General features: G+C 32.9%; 1 protein-coding gene across 1 annotated transcript; it reads left to right on the top strand.

Moving 5' to 3' along the window:
• The first annotated feature begins 16,109 nt into the window (after positions 1-16,109).
• On the top strand, positions 16,110-18,319 carry LOC131635038 (large ribosomal subunit protein eL8y). The gene is made up of 6 exons (XM_058905640.1): positions 16,110-16,219; positions 16,305-16,560; positions 17,322-17,491; positions 17,587-17,715; positions 17,804-17,896; positions 18,007-18,319. The coding sequence occupies exons 1-6, from the start codon at positions 16,217-16,219 to the stop codon at positions 18,136-18,138; spliced, it is 783 nt and encodes a 260-aa protein (XP_058761623.1). The 5' UTR covers positions 16,110-16,216; the 3' UTR covers positions 18,139-18,319.
• Positions 18,320-20,868: the final 2,549 nt, after the last annotated feature.

The raw sequence follows: 20,868 nt of genomic DNA, 5'->3' as shown, positions 1-20,868 counted from the left end.
GACCAAGGCATTTGTTTCATTTTGAGCACAACCATCATAACCAAATAGTCAATTCACCTTGTGAGTGTGTGATCATTTGTTAACCTCCTTTGAGCTTTTTGTCAATCTCCATGTTTCTTTTGAACTTGATGTTTGTATATGAGTATTTAGTTCTCCTTTTTGTATGGATTTTGATCTTTGCTTTCTTGAATCCATAACCATGGTTTTTTATTTGAATTTTTACCTTGCCTTAAAAAGTGGGGAGTATTCACACTTCGATGTTGGTTGAATTCAAGTTGGAGAGATAAATGTTTGCTACTTATTTGGTTGTTGTTATGAGGTTGAGAAAAGAAAATAAAAAATGTGAAAAAGAAAGAAAAAAGAGAAAAGTTTTGAAAAATGAAAAAAAAAGTATGAAATAATTGTGCAAATAAGTAGCATGATTGGTATAACAACTAGGGAATAAAGAAGAAGTTTGATTGACATTTTGTTGTTTGAGCCTTTGTGAATTGATCACTTCTTTAGGTTTAGGCAAGTTTTTATTTTGATTAGCCTTAGAAATTACCCTTTGTTTGTTAACTAAGCCACATTACAACCTTGAAAAGCCTTTGTGGTTCTCGCCTTTGTATTTTCAATATGATTTTTGGATGAATGCATAATTTAGTCTTTTGTTTGCAAGATTGTTGGATGAGTGTCAAAGTCCCTCACTTTTGTTTTTTTTCATCCTCGATGAATTTTTCCTAGGTGTGATTCATAATGTGAGTTTGTATTGTTTTAGAATATTTAGTATGATTGGTGTACTTAGGATTCGTTTCGCTTACATGTTGTCGTTGTAGGACTATGGTAAGTATTACTTTGTTTGTACGTTTTTATGTTGAGTCATACATTTGTTTTTGGTTTTCGAAACTTGTTGATTTACGATGCTTTTGATTTATTACTTTTGATTCTTTGAGTTGTTTGACATTGTTTGAGGACAAACAACGTTTCAAATTGAGTAGAGTTGATAAGTGCCAAAATATAGTTATTTTGAGTATATATTTGTGACACTTATTAATTTTATTCTTTTGGTTTTTATAGTAAAAACCCAAGTTTTTTGTAAATAATAGTATATTTGAGTTTTGATTCATTTTATGTACCCGTTTGACCTTTTTTTATTCATTATATAGGTATCGATGCATATTGGAGCCTCGAGCAATAAAGTGTCGAAGACACGACTTCGAATACGTAGTTTTGAAGCAATAAGGAAGAAAATTCCGCATAGCGCACTTGTCCCAAGTTGAAGCGCGCTACCAGTTTCAATAACATAGGCGGAATTGGTTTTCTGAACCTGCTTAGCGCGGTCTTTTTTGTACAGCCAAATATTTTGGGATAAGTGGCAGTCCATTGAGTTGGCTTAACGCGGTTGTAAGAACTTTTTGTATATATTTCTCATTTGAGACATTTTTTAGGGTTATGTCTTTGGGGATTTTTTGTCCCAAATTCTTCAATTTCATTCTTAGGTTATATTAGCTTAGAGAACAACAATTTGCTCGTGTATTTGGATGATGGGAGGTGGATTCTTCATAAATTGGACCAGACAACCTGTAAGATGTTTGGTTTATCTCTTCTCCTATTTGTCTATTTATCTTTTGTTGGGTTTTGTTTGTATATTTACTCAAATCTTCGCTCATGGCATTGTACAAAATCCGCTTTATAAATCGTTATTGTTATATTCCCCGATCTTTTTGCATTTATGTTGCTGTAGAGATATATTTCACAGATTATGGTTAGGGATAAATTTCAGTTAGCTTCTAGACTCTAGAGATGTATTTAGAGCTAACAATCACTTGTGTGTCGAAGCTTAATGGTTTCGTGTTTGAGTTTCGTGCGAGAGATCATCGACGCGAGAATACATGTGTTCTCACAACTCTACGTTAGAGATGACCTCGGTTGTGGTACGTCTCGTTAGTGCTTCATAGATAAACACCGATGTGAGAGGCACGTGATGGTAATAACGAGAATTGTAGGTTAAGTGCAACTGATCGATAGGTTTAAGTTTGTGACAAGTAGTGTATTCATGCCTAATTGGTTATTCTCTCCTAAGAATGTATTTATTTTCCTGTTTATACATTTTTACTTTTTGTTCATTCAAACCCAAACTCGAAAACAATGAAATCGTTGAATGACATTCTAACCTGACCATTCTCTATGGACAGGATAATTCCTGGAGTAATAGTTTAAAATATTTTGCTTGTCGCATTATTGCACCAACAACAACTCAATTCAAATCCCCTTTTTCTTATGTTTCTCACACCTTCGTGAATCCCCTTTTTCTTATGTTTCTCACACCTTCGTGGATATTATGGGTACATAGATTACTTAGGATGTATTCAGAACTGCTTTTCTGGAGAAGTACTTCCCTGAGGATGGGCGCGGGAAGAAAGAAATTGAATTCCTTAAATTGAAGCAAGGGAGTTCAACTATTGCTGACTATGTTGCTAGATTTGCAGAACTAGTGAAATATTACCCGCATTATAATAATCTGACAGCAAAAGTGTCCAAGTGCCTCAAGTTTGAGAATGGACTGCTTCTAGAGATCTAGCAGGGTGTCGGTTATCTTGAGATTCGCTAGTTTCCTATGCTAGTGAACAAGTGCAGGATTTATAACATTGCCAAATCTTCTTTTTATAAGAGTTATAATGAGAAAAAGGGGAAAAACCCAGATCATGGTAAGCCGTATAGTACTTCTGTCGACAAGGGGAGACAAAAAGTTTTTGATGAGAAGAAGTCAAGTGGGGAGGAGCTCCTGCTTATGTCAAGTGCTTTAAGTGTGGTGAGCCAGACCACCGCGCCAACGATTGTAACAATAAGGTGTTGAGATGTATAAAATGTGGTAAGACAGGTCATCATGCCCCTGAGTGCAGTAATAAAGGTCTGACTTATTTCAATTATGGTGAGCAGGTATGGATGGCAACAGGATGGGTCAGGGACGATTATTAGCTCCCCCAAACCCAAACTTGAATTCCCAAACAATCCTCGTTCCCCGCCTCAAACCCAAACGGGGATGGAGAATTAAAACTCAAACTCGACCCAAAAGGATTTAGGTTGGGTTCTGGTATCCCCGCCCCGCCACCATCCATTTAGTGAAATCAATTTTTTTAATAGAAATACTTATTTTTTCCAAAATTAAATTACTTTATAAATAATAAAATGAAACAATTACAAAAAAGATTTTAACAACATTCCTAAATCCTTGGTTTCCTTCTATATCTCACAACATCGAGGATCCATACATTTTCACATTTGTATCTCATTCCAATCGTAATCTCAATAATACCATTACCTCTCTTTTCCTCAAAAGCTACTTTCACTTTAATTATCCTTAACTGACATAAGCTGTATCTCCATGCGCTTCTCCAATATTGTAACGTCCTTCCTAATACCAACCTCTCCTTCCTTCAATATATTCATCACCATGTACCATTTAAATAGATTCCAGGTACCGGAACCACTATTATTGAAAAGAATATCGCACTAGCTTCCTAACGCTTCAAACGGTGACCCAAACGGAGTTACGGTCCAAAAGTTATGAATTTCCAACCGACATCATACACCGACACCATAAAGTCTCATTACACACCAATTTAAATTCATTTCCTGAACAAGAAACTATTTTTTCAAGAAATTACATTGTATGAGCTTTTCCCATATTCAAACAGTGCATCTAACGGACACCCGATCAGAAGTTATGAATTTTTGTAGTTTCCCCAAAAACCAGAAAATTCCTGCGAACAGCCATCGGGTTCATACTAATTCTTCACTAAAATTCAGCCATCTTTCATGAAATAAACACTCATCCATTCATACCTAACATATGGTAATGATTTGGAACCATAAAACATGAATTCTAACACATTTCCAAAACCTCATTCTTCTTATAACTCAAGAGAGACAATAATCGCCAAAAACTCCGTCTTTGAAACACCAAGACTCCATTCCTAGAGATGCGAACAACATAAGTACCTGATTATTCCCTCTCAATGATACTTCGACTTGACCGCCAGACATAAATCTTGAATTTGTACTTACTCCGAATTCAGAAATTAACAAGGTCTCACCAACATTTTAACTTCTACACTTCGGGCCACACTAAACCAACTCTTCATACCTTGCAACTAAAACAGCCTCGAGAGGCAACAACCTCTCCCTCACTTGTTCTGATTTCCCTCCTGAAAACAAGTGATTAGAAGAACAAGAAAGCACCGACAGTGTTTCACACACATGTCGTGTACTAGGGAATAATACGTCAACAATATTTCACTGTGAAACCACACTACTGACTCAACAACTTGGCCGGACGGACCGACCTGCTCTGATACCACTAATGTAACACCCTAATTCCCCAATGATTTTATAAAATAAATAGAAGGAATTAAAATAATTAGACAATTAGGATGTCACCTTCATTCATCACATATGCTCATATAACAAGATACATAACACATAATTATATATTCATCATATATAAACTTCATTTCATTTACTCGCAACGGAAAACATCAACAATATTTACTCTTAACTCTTCAACATAAGTTATAATCATCATAATTCAACATTCAACAAACATCATTAAATAAATACAATAAAGTGGAGCTGTATAAGGGTTTTACTCCTAACATAACAAAACAGAAGCAATTAACCTCGGTGTTACATATCAGAGTTGACACTGACTCATTCTACTCACTATGAGACAATCCCCTCAGCTAACCTCAATCTCAAGCTACTTCAGATTACCTGCACGTTACCAACATAGGGGTAACATTCAAATAGAATGGGTGAGATATCATAACAATATAAGAAAGTGTATGATAACAAGTATATAAGAATAGAGTCATACACGATTCACCACTTCAAAACACATCCACGTCATTTATTAACAAGTAGTATACAATTATTTTACAACATCTATTCCATCATTACATCATTGATTATAGAAGTATTCATCACCAAACAGCTCATCATCATTCATCATCAAACAACTCATCATCATTCATCATTGTGTAAAATGCAACTAGACCAATGACTACGTGAATGCATGTAGTACCAATAAGACATACACCGTCATCACAAAATTGCAAATAAATAGAGGCATCAACAAGGCATACACCTTCATCATAATTTGCACTCAATCCACACGATGGGATTGAGGCCATCGTAGTTTTGCCAATCCAGACTAACGCATTTTTGCCAATCTATGCCAACGTGTTTGCCAATCCAGGCCATTGTAAAAATGCAATATATACGACTCAACAAATGCGACATCATAAAATGCAACATAACAACAACAATTATGCAACCACAAGGCATAAGCCTTCAACAAACGCCAATATAGATCATCACTTCATCGTCATAATAACATCATCATACAAACATACACAACAACAACATCACAATTCATGCAATATAAGTTCTACAACACATACCAACAAGAATCGTCACTAACATACATCAATTTCATAGAACTCTTTGTTTTACGGTCAAAATACGAATTTTTACGAAACACAACAACAACATCACAATTCATGCAATATAAGTTATACAACACATATCAACAAGAATCGTCACTAACATACATCAATTTCATAGAATTCTTTGTTTTACGGTCAAAATACGAATTTTTACGAAACACAACAACAACATCACAATTCTTGCAATATAAGTTCTAAAACACACATATCAACAAGAATCGTCACTAACATACATCAATTTCATAGAATTCTTTGTTTTACGGTCATAATACGAATTTTTACGAAACACAACAACAACATCACAATTCATGCAATATAAGTTCTACAACACATATACAACACATATCAATAAGAATCGTCACTAACATACATCAATTTCATAGAATTATTCATTTTAAGGTCAAAATACTAATTTTTACGAAACACAACAACATCAAAATTCATGTAATATAAGTTCTACAACGCATATACATATATCTACAAGAATCATCACTAACATACATCAATTTCATAGAATTCTTCGTTTTACGGTCGAAATACAAATTTTTACGAAACACAACAACAAAGCCAGAATGCATAGCCATACAATTTCCATACAACACATAGCAACAAGAATCGTTATCAACATGCATCGATTTTATTAATTTCATATAATTTCCCTTCAAAACCTAAGTTATCAATTAAATCCTAAAATTCATTCCTACATACAAATCATCATATCCAATCTTATAGAGTTAGAACCCAACCCTTACCTTGGATTGTAGGTTCTCTACTCTTTCAATGAAATCCTTGCCCTAGCCTCTTTGTGCCTCTTATCCTCTTTCACGAAAACCTTCTCTTTTCACGTTCTCTCCAACTTCTCTATTTTCTTTCTTATTTTTATTTAACTCCTTACTAATTTTTAACTTCACTAATGGGCTTAATAAACACACATCCATTATTCCTCATGCTAACACAACATAAGCACACTAACTATTTACTCATTTACTCTCTTATTATTATTATTACTATTATTAAAGTTCAATAATAATTTTTATTCTAATCATATTAAATCATCTAATATTCTAATAAATTTAATCAAATGAATAATTAGAACTAATCATATTTATTTAATTCCGCAACTTTTAATTCAAAGGCACTACGCTCTATTATAAGGATACATACCATCCGATTCCACAATCATCATATAGCATCAAAGAAAATTCATCCAATAAATCAACAAAATATCAAAATAACACTAAATCATTGAATATCGAAAACTGGGGTGTTACATTTTCATGGAAAATATGAATCAAATGTTCTATTTGTATCTGGATAAATTTATGGTGGTCTTCATTAGTGATATTCTGATATATTCCAAATCAGAAGAAGAACATGCTGAGCATTTGAGAATTGTGTTGCGAGTGTTGAAAAATAAGAAGTTGTATGCAAAATTGTCAAAGTGTGAGTTCTGGTTGAAGGAAGTGAGTTCCCTTGGCCATGTGATTTTAAGTGATGGAATTGATGTTGACCTTTGTAAGATTTATGTTGTGTTATGGAGGGAGACTCCGAAGTCTGCTACTGAGATACAAATTTTTCTTGGTTTGGCTTGTTATTATCGCAAGTTTATTGATGACTTTTCTAAGTTGGCATTGCCATTGACTCAGTTGACTCGAAAGGGTCAAGCTTATATGTAGGATGTTGCGTGTGAAGAGAGTTTTGTGGAAATGAAGAAAAAGTTGACGACTACTCCAATATTAGTTTCACCTAATCCAAGTGAATTGTTTTCAGTATACTGTGATGCTTCTAAGATGGGTCTTGGTGGTGTGCTGATGCATAATGGTCAAGTTGTAGCTTATGCGTCCAGACAACTGAAGGTGCATGAGAGGAATTATCCTACGCATGACTTGGAATTGGCAACGATGGTTTTTATATTAAAAATTTGGAGACATTATCTATTTCGTTCGAGATTCGAAGTGTTCAATGATCACAAAAGTCTTGAGTACTTGTTTGATTAGAAGGAATTTAATATGATAAGAGAAGATAGCTTAAGTTGTTGAAGGATTTTGATTTTAATTTGAGTTATCATCCTAGTAAAGCAAATGTTGTAGCAGATGCTTTGAGTATGAAGTCTTTGCACATGTTGATGCTTATGGTACTCGAGTTCGAATTGATTGATCAATTCAGAGATATGAGCTTAGTGTGCGAAGAAACTCCTAACAGTTTGAAGTTGGATATGTTGAAGTTGACAATTGGTATCCTTGAGAAGATCAGAGAAGATCAGAAAGCTGGTGTGAAATTGGTTAATCGACAACTGCTAATTAACCAAGGTAACAAAGGTGAGTTCCGAATTGATGAGAATTGTGTGACGAGGTTCGAAAATATAGTGCGTGTTCCAGATATATCAGAACTTAAGAAGAGTATTCTTGAGGAAGGACATCAAAGTAGTTTAAGTATTCATCCCGGGGCTACAAAGATGTATCAGGATTTGAAGAAGTTGTTTTGGTGGTCCGGTATGAAAAAAGAAGTTGTTGAGTTTGTTTATGCTTGTTTGACTTGTGAGAAGTCGAAGATCGTACATCGATCAGAAGCCTTTGGGGCTGATGCAACGTTGAATATTTCAGAATGGAAATGGGACAACATTTTTATGGATTTCATGTAGGGTTTGCCGAAGACTACTAAGGCAATGACTCGATATGGGTTATAATGGATAGATAGACTAAATCGGCTCATTTCTTAAATTAAAACTTATTACATTGTGTCATATCCCAAAATTTGCCCATCATATTTCAAGATATTTTGATCCACTTGACTTTCAAATTCTCAAGTACTGAGGATTAGGCTCACTTACCTGTCTCCTAAGTAACAAAGTCTCCAATTAGGGTTTTCTCTTTTCTTAAGGAGAAATCAACTTCTGATATCTCAAGTGGACTCCATGGCCTATCATATGCTTCAAAGGATCCTCATGACAAGTTTCAAGCTCTGATCCCAAAGAATGCTCAGTCATTTGTTCAGATAGTCAACAATCGACTAGTTTGACCTAAAAGTCAACTGTGGTCAAAGTATAGTCAAAATTCCTGATTTTTTGGTCAACATCCTTATTTTGAGATATTAGTCATCATTTGATCAAGGATTGATCATGATTCATCGAGGAAAGCTCAGAAATTCAAACTTTCTAAATTAGGGTTTTGGACCTAAAAGTCAACTGAACTTTGACCAGCCATAACTTTCACATGGAACACCAGAAATTTTCCATCCAAAGCTCATTTTGAAGGAAATTGAATTCTCTACAATTTTGTCTCTCACATGCCAAGGCTAAAAAAACTTCATTTAAGAGATATAAGCCAAAACATTATAGGTCCTTCTAGAAGATCGCAAAAAGCTGTTTTTTGTCAGGAGCAATATCATCAAGATAAAATCTCCAAATGGAAAAAAGGTTCCAAAGTGGCTTATATAGGACATCTTGGGCTTTCCAAAAAGTCCTAGAATATCTTCATATGATAAATACTGAAGGAGTTATGACTTGTTGAAGTTGGCCAATTTTGGGTAAGGTGCATGAAACAAATAAGGGCTAAATTGGACTTTATTGCAAATGGGCCCAATATTTTTTGATCCAAACTTGTTTCTAATGCTAATGAGAATATCCAAGTCCATTCCCACGTCCATATGATTTTATTTCATTTTTATTTGAATTTTTATTCATTTAAAATGCAATTTAAATCAAATGATTGAAGGAAAATAATAAAGATTTGATTTGGTTTTATATTCCAATCAATTTCAATCACTCAAAGGGCCATAATATGAGTCAAATTCGTGGAAACTCAATGGAGCAAGATTAGATTCAAAAATAGCATAATTTGCATGATTGAAAAATCAAATCTCACTTATTTCAATCACTTGGAATTGGCCAATATTTGTTGCCCTAATCCATCCAATATATAAACACACCATGTTCAGATATAAGACACAAGGTTTGCTGCCACGAAACCCTAGCCAAAAGAACCATAAAAAATCATTAAAAACTAGGGCATGAGGAAAAAGCTAGTTGGAGAAGGAAAAAAGGCAAACAAACAACACCAATCGACCTCTGAGGTACCACAAGGTAAGGTAGGATCATAATTTGAGGTTCATCACGTTCATAACATGGAGATCTCGTTCTTCATAAGATATTCACGTTGTAAGTTTCATATATTGTATTTCATCATGTTTGGACGTGTACTAACGATCCTAACAAGTTTCTAAGGTTAATTAGAGCAGGTTCAACATAATATAGTGGAGCTTTGGGCCATAAACAGGAATCCACCATTGTTGAAGCTTTAAGCTTCAACTTTTCGTATCACCATTTGTAGGTGTTCCCAGGCCAAACGAAGATCACCTCTGAACTCACAATGGTCAAAATAGTGGATTTGGGTAAGCGTGCAGATTAGTTAACGTGGTTCATGGCAGGTTTCGAATCATAACCATGGAAGAAGAAAACCTGCGGAAAAATTCGCAGGGAGATCCGCAGCGATTTTCGTAAGAAAATCCATAGGTGAGCACAATGAAGAAGATGAAGTGTAGGGGGCACGCGTGGCGTAATGTCAATGGGCGGTCAACCACTCTTTTTCTCTCCTCGCGCGTGTTTACGTCTGAATGGCCAGTTAATAATTCCAATCCACTTTCCCTCATTCTGATTCGTCACTCAGTATCCAGGGGGGCCACTTTTGACTTCTTGATTTGAATTCCATTATATTGTTGTTTTTTATATATTATTAATTGGTTGTGATTATAATACAGAAAACAAATTTTATTCACTTGGCAAAGGGTGTGCGCTGGCAATGATGGAGACTGGGGTTCGAACCCCAACAAAGACATATTATTTTGATAAATTGCTGCCAACAGATCAGGTACGTACAAGCAACAGGAGCTCACGATACACCCCCAAATCTCAACCGCCAGATCTTCACAAGGCCAAATCTGACGACCCTGAAGGCATGCTTTACGATGGACTCTCAAGGAGTGCACATACTAGATCTAAAGCTAAGTCCTTCTAATTTATTTCTTTTTTATTTATTACATACATCCTTTTTAATTATTTTCTTTTCTTATTTTATTCTTTTTATCAACTTTATTTTATTTTTGCATTTTATCTTTACTTGATAATTTTATAACCACTTATTTTATTTAATCGAATTTTCGATTTTCCTTAACCTTTAATAATTATTAAAAATATTAAAATCATTTATTTTACATATTTTGTTTAGTTAGGGTTTGTAGATTTTTAGTTAATCAGGGTTTATCTATCTTCAAAACTTTCTTCAAAACTTTTATTTGCCTTATGCTATTTGCCTTGCCTATTAACTGTGGTTAACTTGTTCCCCATTTGGGATTTTGCCTGTTTATTGGTTTGCCCATATAATTACCATTTTAATTTTTGATCTGCCACGTTATAATTATTGAGGCCTTTAATGCACTCACATGCCTTTTCTTTGTGCCTGACTTTCAGGATTGATCAAGATCTTTCAGACACGCGTATTCATATCAAAAAGCTAAGTTTCTAACTATCTTTTGTTTATATATCATTTTAATTTTTATTTTTGACTTTTTTATTAAAATAGGGTTTGCCTTAGTTAATGAATCTGTAATACACTAACCCCTATTATTTTCCATTTAATTCTCAGATGTTCAGAGTCAATCAAAGGTTCGAGGAAGATCAAAGCATTAAAGATAATTAAATTAATTATTGATCTCTCTTATTTTCTGCCTTTTAATTTCCCCCCATCCCATCCCCGCAGGTGTTTATTGTAATAACGTAGGAAATTGTATTTCTGCCTTTATTTTATTTTAGTTGCGTGGTTAGTAATTTAGGGAGTGATAACCATGAATTGAACGTAGATCACCTAATTACAAGATAAATGTCATCGAAGTTAACCACATGATTGTGCACCCACACACCTTTAGGGTAACATTTCTTGTTGCCTGTTGCCTTATATTGTTGTCTTGTTGCCTCTAAGTATACTAAATAGTCAAGTCCCTCGATTCCGAGGATACCTAAAGCAATGTTGCCTGTTGCCTTCAAAGTCATTGAAACTCCCTCGAGGTTGCCTTATAAAGAATAAGTGTCCCAATTGCTAAGGTATCCTCGCATGATGCCTAAGAAAATCAAATGACTATTATATCCTTCCCTTAGACTACCTGCCCTCTTTATGGCAGGGACAGTCTTGTGGCGAACGATTATTCTCGATGACCCTTAAACATCCAATTGAAAGGCTTCCTGCCTTTTCATGGTATGGATAGACCCTTTTGCCTGAAAGACTAAAAGAACGATTTTTTAAACTTAGGGTAGGTGCTCCTGATTGCTTGCTCTATTCAAATTCAAATTCAAAATCTTTTTCCCACTCCTTTTCAAAGAAACCTTTCAAAAAGACTATGCTTATTTACAAGCTAAAGTTCTTCTTTGAAATCTTTTCTTATTCAAAATCTTTTCAAACAATTCAAACAAACAAGTGAGCTAAGCAATTAAGAGCCCATGGATAACCATGGATGCAAAGGGTACCTTACACCTTCCCTTTGTATAACTTACCCCCCGAACTCAAAATCTTTTTAAAAGGTCTTTTCCTGTTCTTTTAGCCTTTCTATATTGGATAAAATAAAAGTCGGTGGCGACTCTTGCTATCCGCACATTTTCTTTAAAAGTCAGTTCACCGTATTACACATTGTTTACATAGAAAATTACTAAAATAATTTATTCACAAACAACATTACTTGTCCAAAATATTACATTGTTTACACAAAAAAATGAATTTCCCCAAGATATAGATTTTAGATCTTCAAATCATATAATTTTGGGGAAGATCAAATGACGGATGCATAATATTCTCTATGGCTTTTGCTTGCAATTGTTTGTGATATGAACAAACAAGGTTGGAGAAAAAAGGGTTAGATAAATAAATGATTTTCTACTTAAATAAATATTTAAGAACGCAAACCTTAAACCCAAATAATTTTCTACTCTTGCAGTCCATCATAGAAAACTCTTCACGACAAACACTCTTGCAAACCTCAAAGTGGAGGATAGTTTCAAGCGCTTCATGAGGTTTTATTATCAGTTTTTGATATTCAAAATGTTTTTATAATGGAAGTTATTTATGTTTCACGCGAATCACTAATGGTAGTTTCTTGAGTGCTGATAGTCATGAAATGGACGACGAGGATTTGATTAAGGACGATGGTAAATATCCTCAATTTTAACGTTAAATCATCCTCTCGATTTTTAGGAAAAACGAGGTGTAAAATCTTCTTTTGAAGTTACATTGTTTACACAAAATATTTAAACACAATATTGCAATAAATTCGACTTCTTAGCTGTGAGAAGTTATCTATTCCAAACATTGGAAAATGTTATATGGATTGAATGCATACAACTTATAAAGGAGATATCTTTTCCAACCATTGAAAAATGCCTTTCTCCACTTGTAATCCATAATAGAGTTTTTTTCAAGCTTCTTAAAGGAAATGATAAGCATCTATCCCAATGTATGATGCGTACGAGTTAGGATTAGGGTAAACTTTATTTAAGGAGTGCTTTTATAGTAAGATATGATTAATTTATCCTTCTATTATTATGAAAACCGACGAGTTAGATCATTTAATTTACAAATACAAAATATAATAAAAACAGAGGTTCCAGTTTTGTTTTCCCCTTTGTTATGCGAAAATTCGAGGCAGTATATTGTTTTAAAACCTAATTAAAACGTGGCGTGCATGCATTGAAATCATATCACTAGAATATCAATGATCATCTATATTCAAGTTGCAACGTCTCTTTTGGATTTTCAATAAGGCTTTTAAGCTATTTAAACGTCTCGTTTCTAACTCTCTGTGTCTTCAGACCTTATTTTAAAGTCTTTTCGTATTTTAAACGTCTCATTCAAACTCTCAGTGTCTTGTTTCCTTGTTTTAAAGTATTTTTATTCAATAATGGATGCAATTATTTTGTTCGTTATCAATGAAAAGTTTGTTGATTTCAATGATTTCGATCTTTTTGAATTAAGAAAATTTGTTAACAAACAAATGTTGAATGGTTACTTTCACATTCTACATGGCCCCGTATAAACTAATCTCGTTAAAGAGTTTTGGATGAATTTGGATGAATGTCTTTATTGTGCCAGCTGGTTATTATGCAGTCGAATATTCCTATGTCAATGGCTCTTATTTCTTCATTACTCCATCACTGATTGCTATGAGAATCAACTGTTAAGAGACAAGTAGTTGTGTTGAATATTAAAAACGTATTTACACCCGATTTTTATTAAAATAGGGTGTAATTAAAATCGTAATTACACCCGATTTTTGTTAAAATAAGGTGTAACGTAGAATGTATTTACACCCAATTTTAATTAAAATATGGTGTAATTAAGAAATTATTTACACCCGTTTTAAAGGGTGTAAATTAGTTAGACATTTCTCACCCGGTGGATATACACGTGATTTTTTTATAAAAATAATGAGTGTAAATTTAATAAAAAACGGGTGTAAATTAACATTTTTGTACTAGTGATAAGTCATGAGTTTCTATTCCCAATTGTAAAATTTTGGTTTCAACTTCTAGTGGCAAATCTTTGCCCAAGAGAGAAACAACTAGAAACACTTACTTGGTATGACAATCCTCTCTTGTACTTTCTCACCTACAACATCAGAGTTAATTTTCATCTTACCATTTTCAACTTCTTAAAGGAAATGATAGGCGTTTCTCGGGAGGAAATGGCTTTCCTCTTACCATATGAAATAGTTATTTCTGAACTTTTCTCTAAGTTAGGAATAATGTTAAAGTTGAGTGGACTGGGAAGTTTGAATATGTGGAATAGTTTTAACTGTTGTCTTATTTTTTTTATCATCAATAAAATATTTCCTCTTTTTATTGTCTATTCTTGTTTATTGATAACAAAGATTTTAAGAATAATTAACAAAGAAAAACATGGAATCTGAAAAAGACGCCAAGTGATAAATCATTGATTTTTTTAAATGTAGTAATGGGCATTCAAAGCGATATGCCTTATAGCTATATTGCCTCAGTTCTCCAAAAAAACCAAGAGAATAGGTTTATTAATTTTTCGTATGTATAAAAGATGGCGCTCACTTATAGCTAGCTGTGTTACCTTGATTTAAATAACACCAAGGTAAAATGTTGTTTATTTTATTAAAAAAAATCAAACATGACACTCCTAGGATATATATATATATATATATATATATATATATATATATATATATATATATATATATATATATATATATATATATATATATATATATATATATATATATATATATATATGCTCGGTTTTTAGCATGTTCGAGATGAAAGCTTTGTCATAAAAAACGTTATTCATTATAGTGTTAATCAAACTCTACCAATCTGTAATTACTCTCCACATTTCTACTTCAAGGACACACACCCTCAAGCTTCACATCCCTCTAATCACAACAACGGGATAACTAAATAGAACACCAAAAATCATCATTAATCACCAATAATTCAAAATAAAACAATTAATAAAAATTAGGGTGTTACACGATGCATATACACTTGGTTCTTTACTACTTTATTATGGAATACCTCTATCAAGGCACGAGAAAATTATCCCATTCTAGTTGATATTAGTGAATGAAAAATAATGTAATTTTGATCGTGTATGTTGTCTTATACGAATAAAATTAGATTATCATTTTTGTGTAATTGATACAAGTACGATATAATATATGAAAAAAGTGAGCTAGTGGTCAAATATGAAAAAAAGTATTGTATTGTCCTATTTGACAAAGTCCTAGATTAAAGCGCCCATCGCCTGATAGTTGGGCCGCCTAAGGAAATCCAATTGGTCGCCCTCATCTTAAGTAACTAAAGTCTTCATTGACTTCGATGATATAGTCGATCTAATAGTCTCCCTAAAAAGGGGAGTATACGAGACCACGTCCGGGGAACCATAACTCTGGAAAACTCTTATAAAAGGAATGTCGACCAAAGGGATAGAAGATCCTCATTCATTCAAGTGACAACCACTTATTACCACCCAATATTATTCAGAAAACACTCAACTCCGAGTAGCCACCTAAAACACCATTATAACCACCCACATATAACCTAACAACACCGACCACCATCAGGATCACCCATCTCACGTAAATACTCTAAAAAACCACCATAAAAAGGCTACTCGCCGTTGTGGACTAACCCTGACCTATTTCATGTAATATATCTACTAGGGCTCATGAGTCTCCGTGCCTTTGCTAGAGAAACACACTTGTACTTTTTTTTTGTACAATAAAAATATTATTAATTAATTTATAAAATTAAAATAATATTTACATAAATGTGTAAATGAGACAAGTGTTTGTCACTCGTAAACTAATTAAAAATATATTTTTTTAAAAAATAGTTACTTTTATTTGTATCAATAAATAAAAATTATACAATTTTAATAGTTTTTGTACGGTTAAAGTTAAATCATAAATTTATTTTAATAATTTATAAATTACATTTATTGAATAAATATTTTATCACAAACATTTTACTTACATAATAATCATTTTCATTTATTATGAACCGGGCCTAACAAAACACACTAACAAAATCGACTATGGGCCAAACCCGACCCATAACCGAAAGCCCACATTTCAGAATCCTTTTAAGTTCACTTCAATCACAACTAGGGTTTTTCCTTTGTCTACACTTTCTTCTTCATCCGCCACTTCCATCAACAACAGCAGCTATGGTAACAATTCTTCCCCCTCTCTCTGAATCGATCTGCTTATTCTCAAAACCGCTTATTCTCAAACGCGATTCTCTTTGTTTTGCAGGGACCAAAGCGCGGTGGAAAAGCACCAGTTGCAGCTGCTAAGAAGAAGCAGCCAGAGAAAGTGGTGAACCCGCTTTTCGAGAAGAGGCCAAAGCAATTCGGGATCGGCGGTGCTTTGCCTCCGAAGAGGGATTTGACTCGGTTTGTGAAATGGCCTAAGACTGTTCAAATCCAGAGGAAGAAGAGGATCCTTAAGCAGAGGTTGAAGGTTCCACCTGCACTTAACCAGTTCACCAAGACACTCGATAAAAACCTTGGTAAATATAACTTGTTAACTCGCTCTGTTCATAATAAATCATTTGTGATTATAAAGTGGTGATTTTTAATTTAGATTTTATTTTAGTTTGGTGGTTTTTGTTAAATGTTCAATGTTTGTTCAATAGTATTAGGGTTTTTTGGTTTTGATTCTGTTTTGCAAAAGTTTGTTTTTTTTAATTAGGTTTTATGTTAATTTTTAATGGGTTTTTGTTAAAATTTGGGTACTATTGACATAGAAGTTTTGTTTTTGATATGTTTATAATTTGTAAATTGACATCAAATTTGTAGAAATGAATGAATGAATTATACTTAATCACAAGTGGTGTTGGTAAAAATGACTGAATTAAACGTTTATAATTTGTTTCTGACAGACACTCACACAGACACACCTTTCTCAGATGTGTAACAGATGTTGGTGCTATGTAATTTGATTTGTTGGGTTTAAAGAATAGTCTGGATTAATTGGTTGTTTGATCTTGAATGATTTGCTGCATGTTACTTGCTTGTGTTATATATCTTGTATGATTTTGTTAAGCTAAAATTTATTAATTTTGTTAAATGCTTAGAAATGATACATTATAAGTATGTTTTTAGAGGTTAATATTGAGAGATGTTTGTTTGATATTGTGTGCTTGCTGGTATATGACATGCTACATGTAGTGATGAATGATGTTTATGATGTTCATTTTTTGTTTTATGATTGTAATATTGTAATTGCTTTTTACTTGTGCTAATCAATTCTATTTGATGTACTGTGCAGCCACAAACCTATTCAAGATGCTCCTTAAGTATAGGCCTGAGGACAAACCTGAGAAGAAAGAGCGTCTATTGAAAAGGGCTCAAGCTGAATCTGAGGGCAAAACTGTTGAGACAAAGAAGCCTATTAATGTGAAATACGGTCTCAACCATGTTACCTATCTTATTGAGCAGGTATTATTTGTGCCTTATGTTAATGAATGATTATGCATACTCTCATATACCCATTTGGATGATTTTGTTCTAACATATACTTGTGGTTTTCTCAGAACAAGGCACAACTTGTCGTGATTGCTCATGATGTCGACCCAATTGAGCTTGTTGTATGGCTTCCAGCTTTGTGCAGGAAGATGGAAATTCCTTACTGCATTGTCAAGGGCAAAGCACGCCTCGGAACAGTAATTTTTCTTTTTATAGTTTATAGTATTACCATAGCTCCACATGCGAGTATATAAATTTTGACTTAGGTAATGTCTAATTTTGCAGATTGTTCACAAGAAAACTGCTGCAGTTTTGTGCTTGACAACTGTCAAGAATGAAGACAAAATGGAATTCAGCAGAATCCTAGAAGCCATTAAGGTGGTTAAACTTTAGAGTTTGATTCTTATAGTCTTGTTTGCATTTTCATACTCTAAATTTTGAATAGATTGTTATATTTTACTAATCTACAATGTCTTGATTTTTTTCAGGCTAACTTCAACGACAAGTATGAGGAATACAGGAAGAAGTGGGGTGGCGGTATCATGGGTTCCAAATCTCAAGCAAAAACCAAGGCCAAGGAAAGACTCATTGCCAAGGAAGCTGCTCAAAGAATGACCTAGAAGTTTTGTATGCTTTTGGTTGTTTTAGAACTTTGAGGTTGTTATTCTTCTATATTTTTGACTGAGGTTTTCGTTTCATTCTGGTAGTTGTAATCTACAATCACTGGTTCAATACCTGACTTTTTGCTGATTTATTTCAGTAGTTGTTTTAGACTTAAATGGAATATGTTTTTGTGTTTAATTGATTTATTTATGCTTACATGTTTCCTAAATCTATTTCAATCACCCCTTACTTTTTTAAGTAGTGTAAACCTCCTTATTATTAGTCCTGTCTCTTGCTTTTATCACCAGTTAAAAGAAGTTATCTTCTATGTATTGATCAATACATTTTTCCATTATAACACATATTTTAAGAATGTTTTGATCAATACATTTCCATTACTTTGAGTTGTGTTTTTGAACTTATAAATTTGTATCGGTTCACTTGAAACAATATCTTAAAATATGGTTTATTGTTATGTTAACTTATAAATTTATATCGGTTCTCTTGAAAAAATATCAAATTAAAATATTGGTCATTATTATGTTAACTTCTTATAAATTTGTATCGGTTCACTTGAAACAATTTCAAATTTAAATATGGTTTATTGTTATGTTAACTTCTTATCCTCAAATGTGTGTATTTATTTTTAAACCATTGAAAGGAAAACTAAACACAAGAAAAAAGTAATGTATTGTACCCCATTACTCATTTCCCAAATTAAATAATATCTCATCAAAATACTTATCCCATTTCTAAACAGTTGTGAAGACCTAATATTATACCCAAAAAAGCACCTGTATGATTTTTTTCGATTATAAAATATGAAGAGGGATTTGATAATGGGATACTTGCTCTCGAATCTGTTTCATTTATTTCACTATCTACATTATTATTCATTTTTAATAATTTAAATTTTAAAATATTAAAGCAAAAGAAGTTTTATGGCAATTTTGCTATTTGTAAATAGTTAGTATTTATTATTTATTTTGAATTCTCATTCAAAGAATATAAATTTAAGAAATTGACTTTTAGTAAAACTTTGAATTCTCAATATCAGGAATACGCATATTTGTTTTTATTAGTTCATTATAGTTAAAAAATATGAAATTGCCCACTTTTAGTTAATCTAAATTTTATATATAAATTAAAATAATTAAGTTTAACAAAAAAGTTAATTGTAGTGCAAATGGTTTATCGAGTATACACATTATTCAATTTATTTATTATTCAATATAATTTATAAAAGTAGTTTATCATTAATATTAATAATATTTATTAATTAATTTAATATAATAAAACTTTTTACATTTTTGAATTTATTTTAAAAAGATTTAATTGTAATTAACTATATTTAAATCTATAAATCGTAACTTCTTTATAATTCTTAACTTCTAAAATATTTAAATGGTGACTATAATTAATTTATTTAAAAATATTTATTTGTAATTAATGTAATATTTTACTGAATTTTAGCTATTATTTTAGACTTTGGATACAATTAAAACCCTGATAATAACAAACTGTGCGTTGCCGAAAATTATACCCCGTACCCCTACATTTATCCCAATACCCCTACAATTTTAAAAAAATCCCAATTTTGTCCTTATTAAATTTTTAACTTTTCTTTTTTATTTTTATTTTCAATTTTACTGAACCGGATATTCCAGGGGTGGGTGTTCCGGTTTTTTTTTCTTTCAATTTTACTGAACCGGTTATCCTAGGGGTGGGTGTTCCGGTTCTTTTTTTTTCCATTTTACTGAACCGGATATCCCAGGGGTGGGTGTTCCGGTTCCTTTGTTTTCTCAGATGCACAAATACAAACCATAAACACTTTACAACAACATCCATCCATCAATAATTTTCAAAAATCATGTTTCATCATATTTTATTAACATTCTCCATGAAATATGAAACAATCACAAACCTAACAGAATTAAAACCTGTTAAAACTATAAACAATATACCAAATCACCAAAGAAAAACAAAGATCTATTTGAAGCATTTTCAATTCACATTTGTTTCTTTTGCAGAAGAAGAACCTTGCAGTTTAAACTTCCAGATCTCGATCTCGTTTGATTCCGCACGCAGCAGCTACGAGGAAGCCTTCCCGATGCAGCATCCGACCATCATCGACTGCGCAAAATTGAAAAAAAAAAAAGAACCGGAACACCCACCCCTGGGATATCCGGTTCAGTAAAATTGAAAAAAAAAAGGAACCGGAACACCCACCCCTGGGATATCCGGTTCAGTAAAATTGAAAAAAAAAATAAAAAAGAAAAGTTAAAAATTTAATAAGGACAAAATTGGGATTTTTTTAAAATTGTAGGGGTATTGGGATAAATGTAGGGGTACGGGGTATAATTTTCTGCGTTGCCATATCTTGGGCCTTGAAAACAAAAAACATAGATGGGTCCCTTCATTTGTTCAGAAGTTGAACCGGCATAGCTTTGAAACTCATGCAATTAACGCCTTTCACCTCAAAACGACGACCTTCCTCTATCAATTCGAGTTGTTCTTCTCAATGAAGCCCTTACAATTCACTTTTAATTATCATACATCTAATTATCAATGTTGTTTATTCCATTCAGTTTTCCATGTAAGTGCATTTAATACATGTTGATTTCTGATTTCCGATAAATTTGGGGGTATAAACAAGTCCAATTCCTTTTTCCAAAACATGATTCCTTCCATTTCCTCATCTATTTTTCTGCAATTATCATCCATTGATTCTCTATCAGGAATTTTCC

Source organism: Vicia villosa, unplaced genomic scaffold (assembly GCF_029867415.1).
Source record: "Vicia villosa cultivar HV-30 ecotype Madison, WI unplaced genomic scaffold, Vvil1.0 ctg.001413F_1_1, whole genome shotgun sequence".
Classification (NCBI taxonomy): domain Eukaryota; kingdom Viridiplantae; phylum Streptophyta; class Magnoliopsida; order Fabales; family Fabaceae; genus Vicia; species Vicia villosa.
The sequence above is the reverse complement of the archived record's forward strand: the minus strand, read 5'-3'. Positions and strand labels throughout refer to the sequence as shown.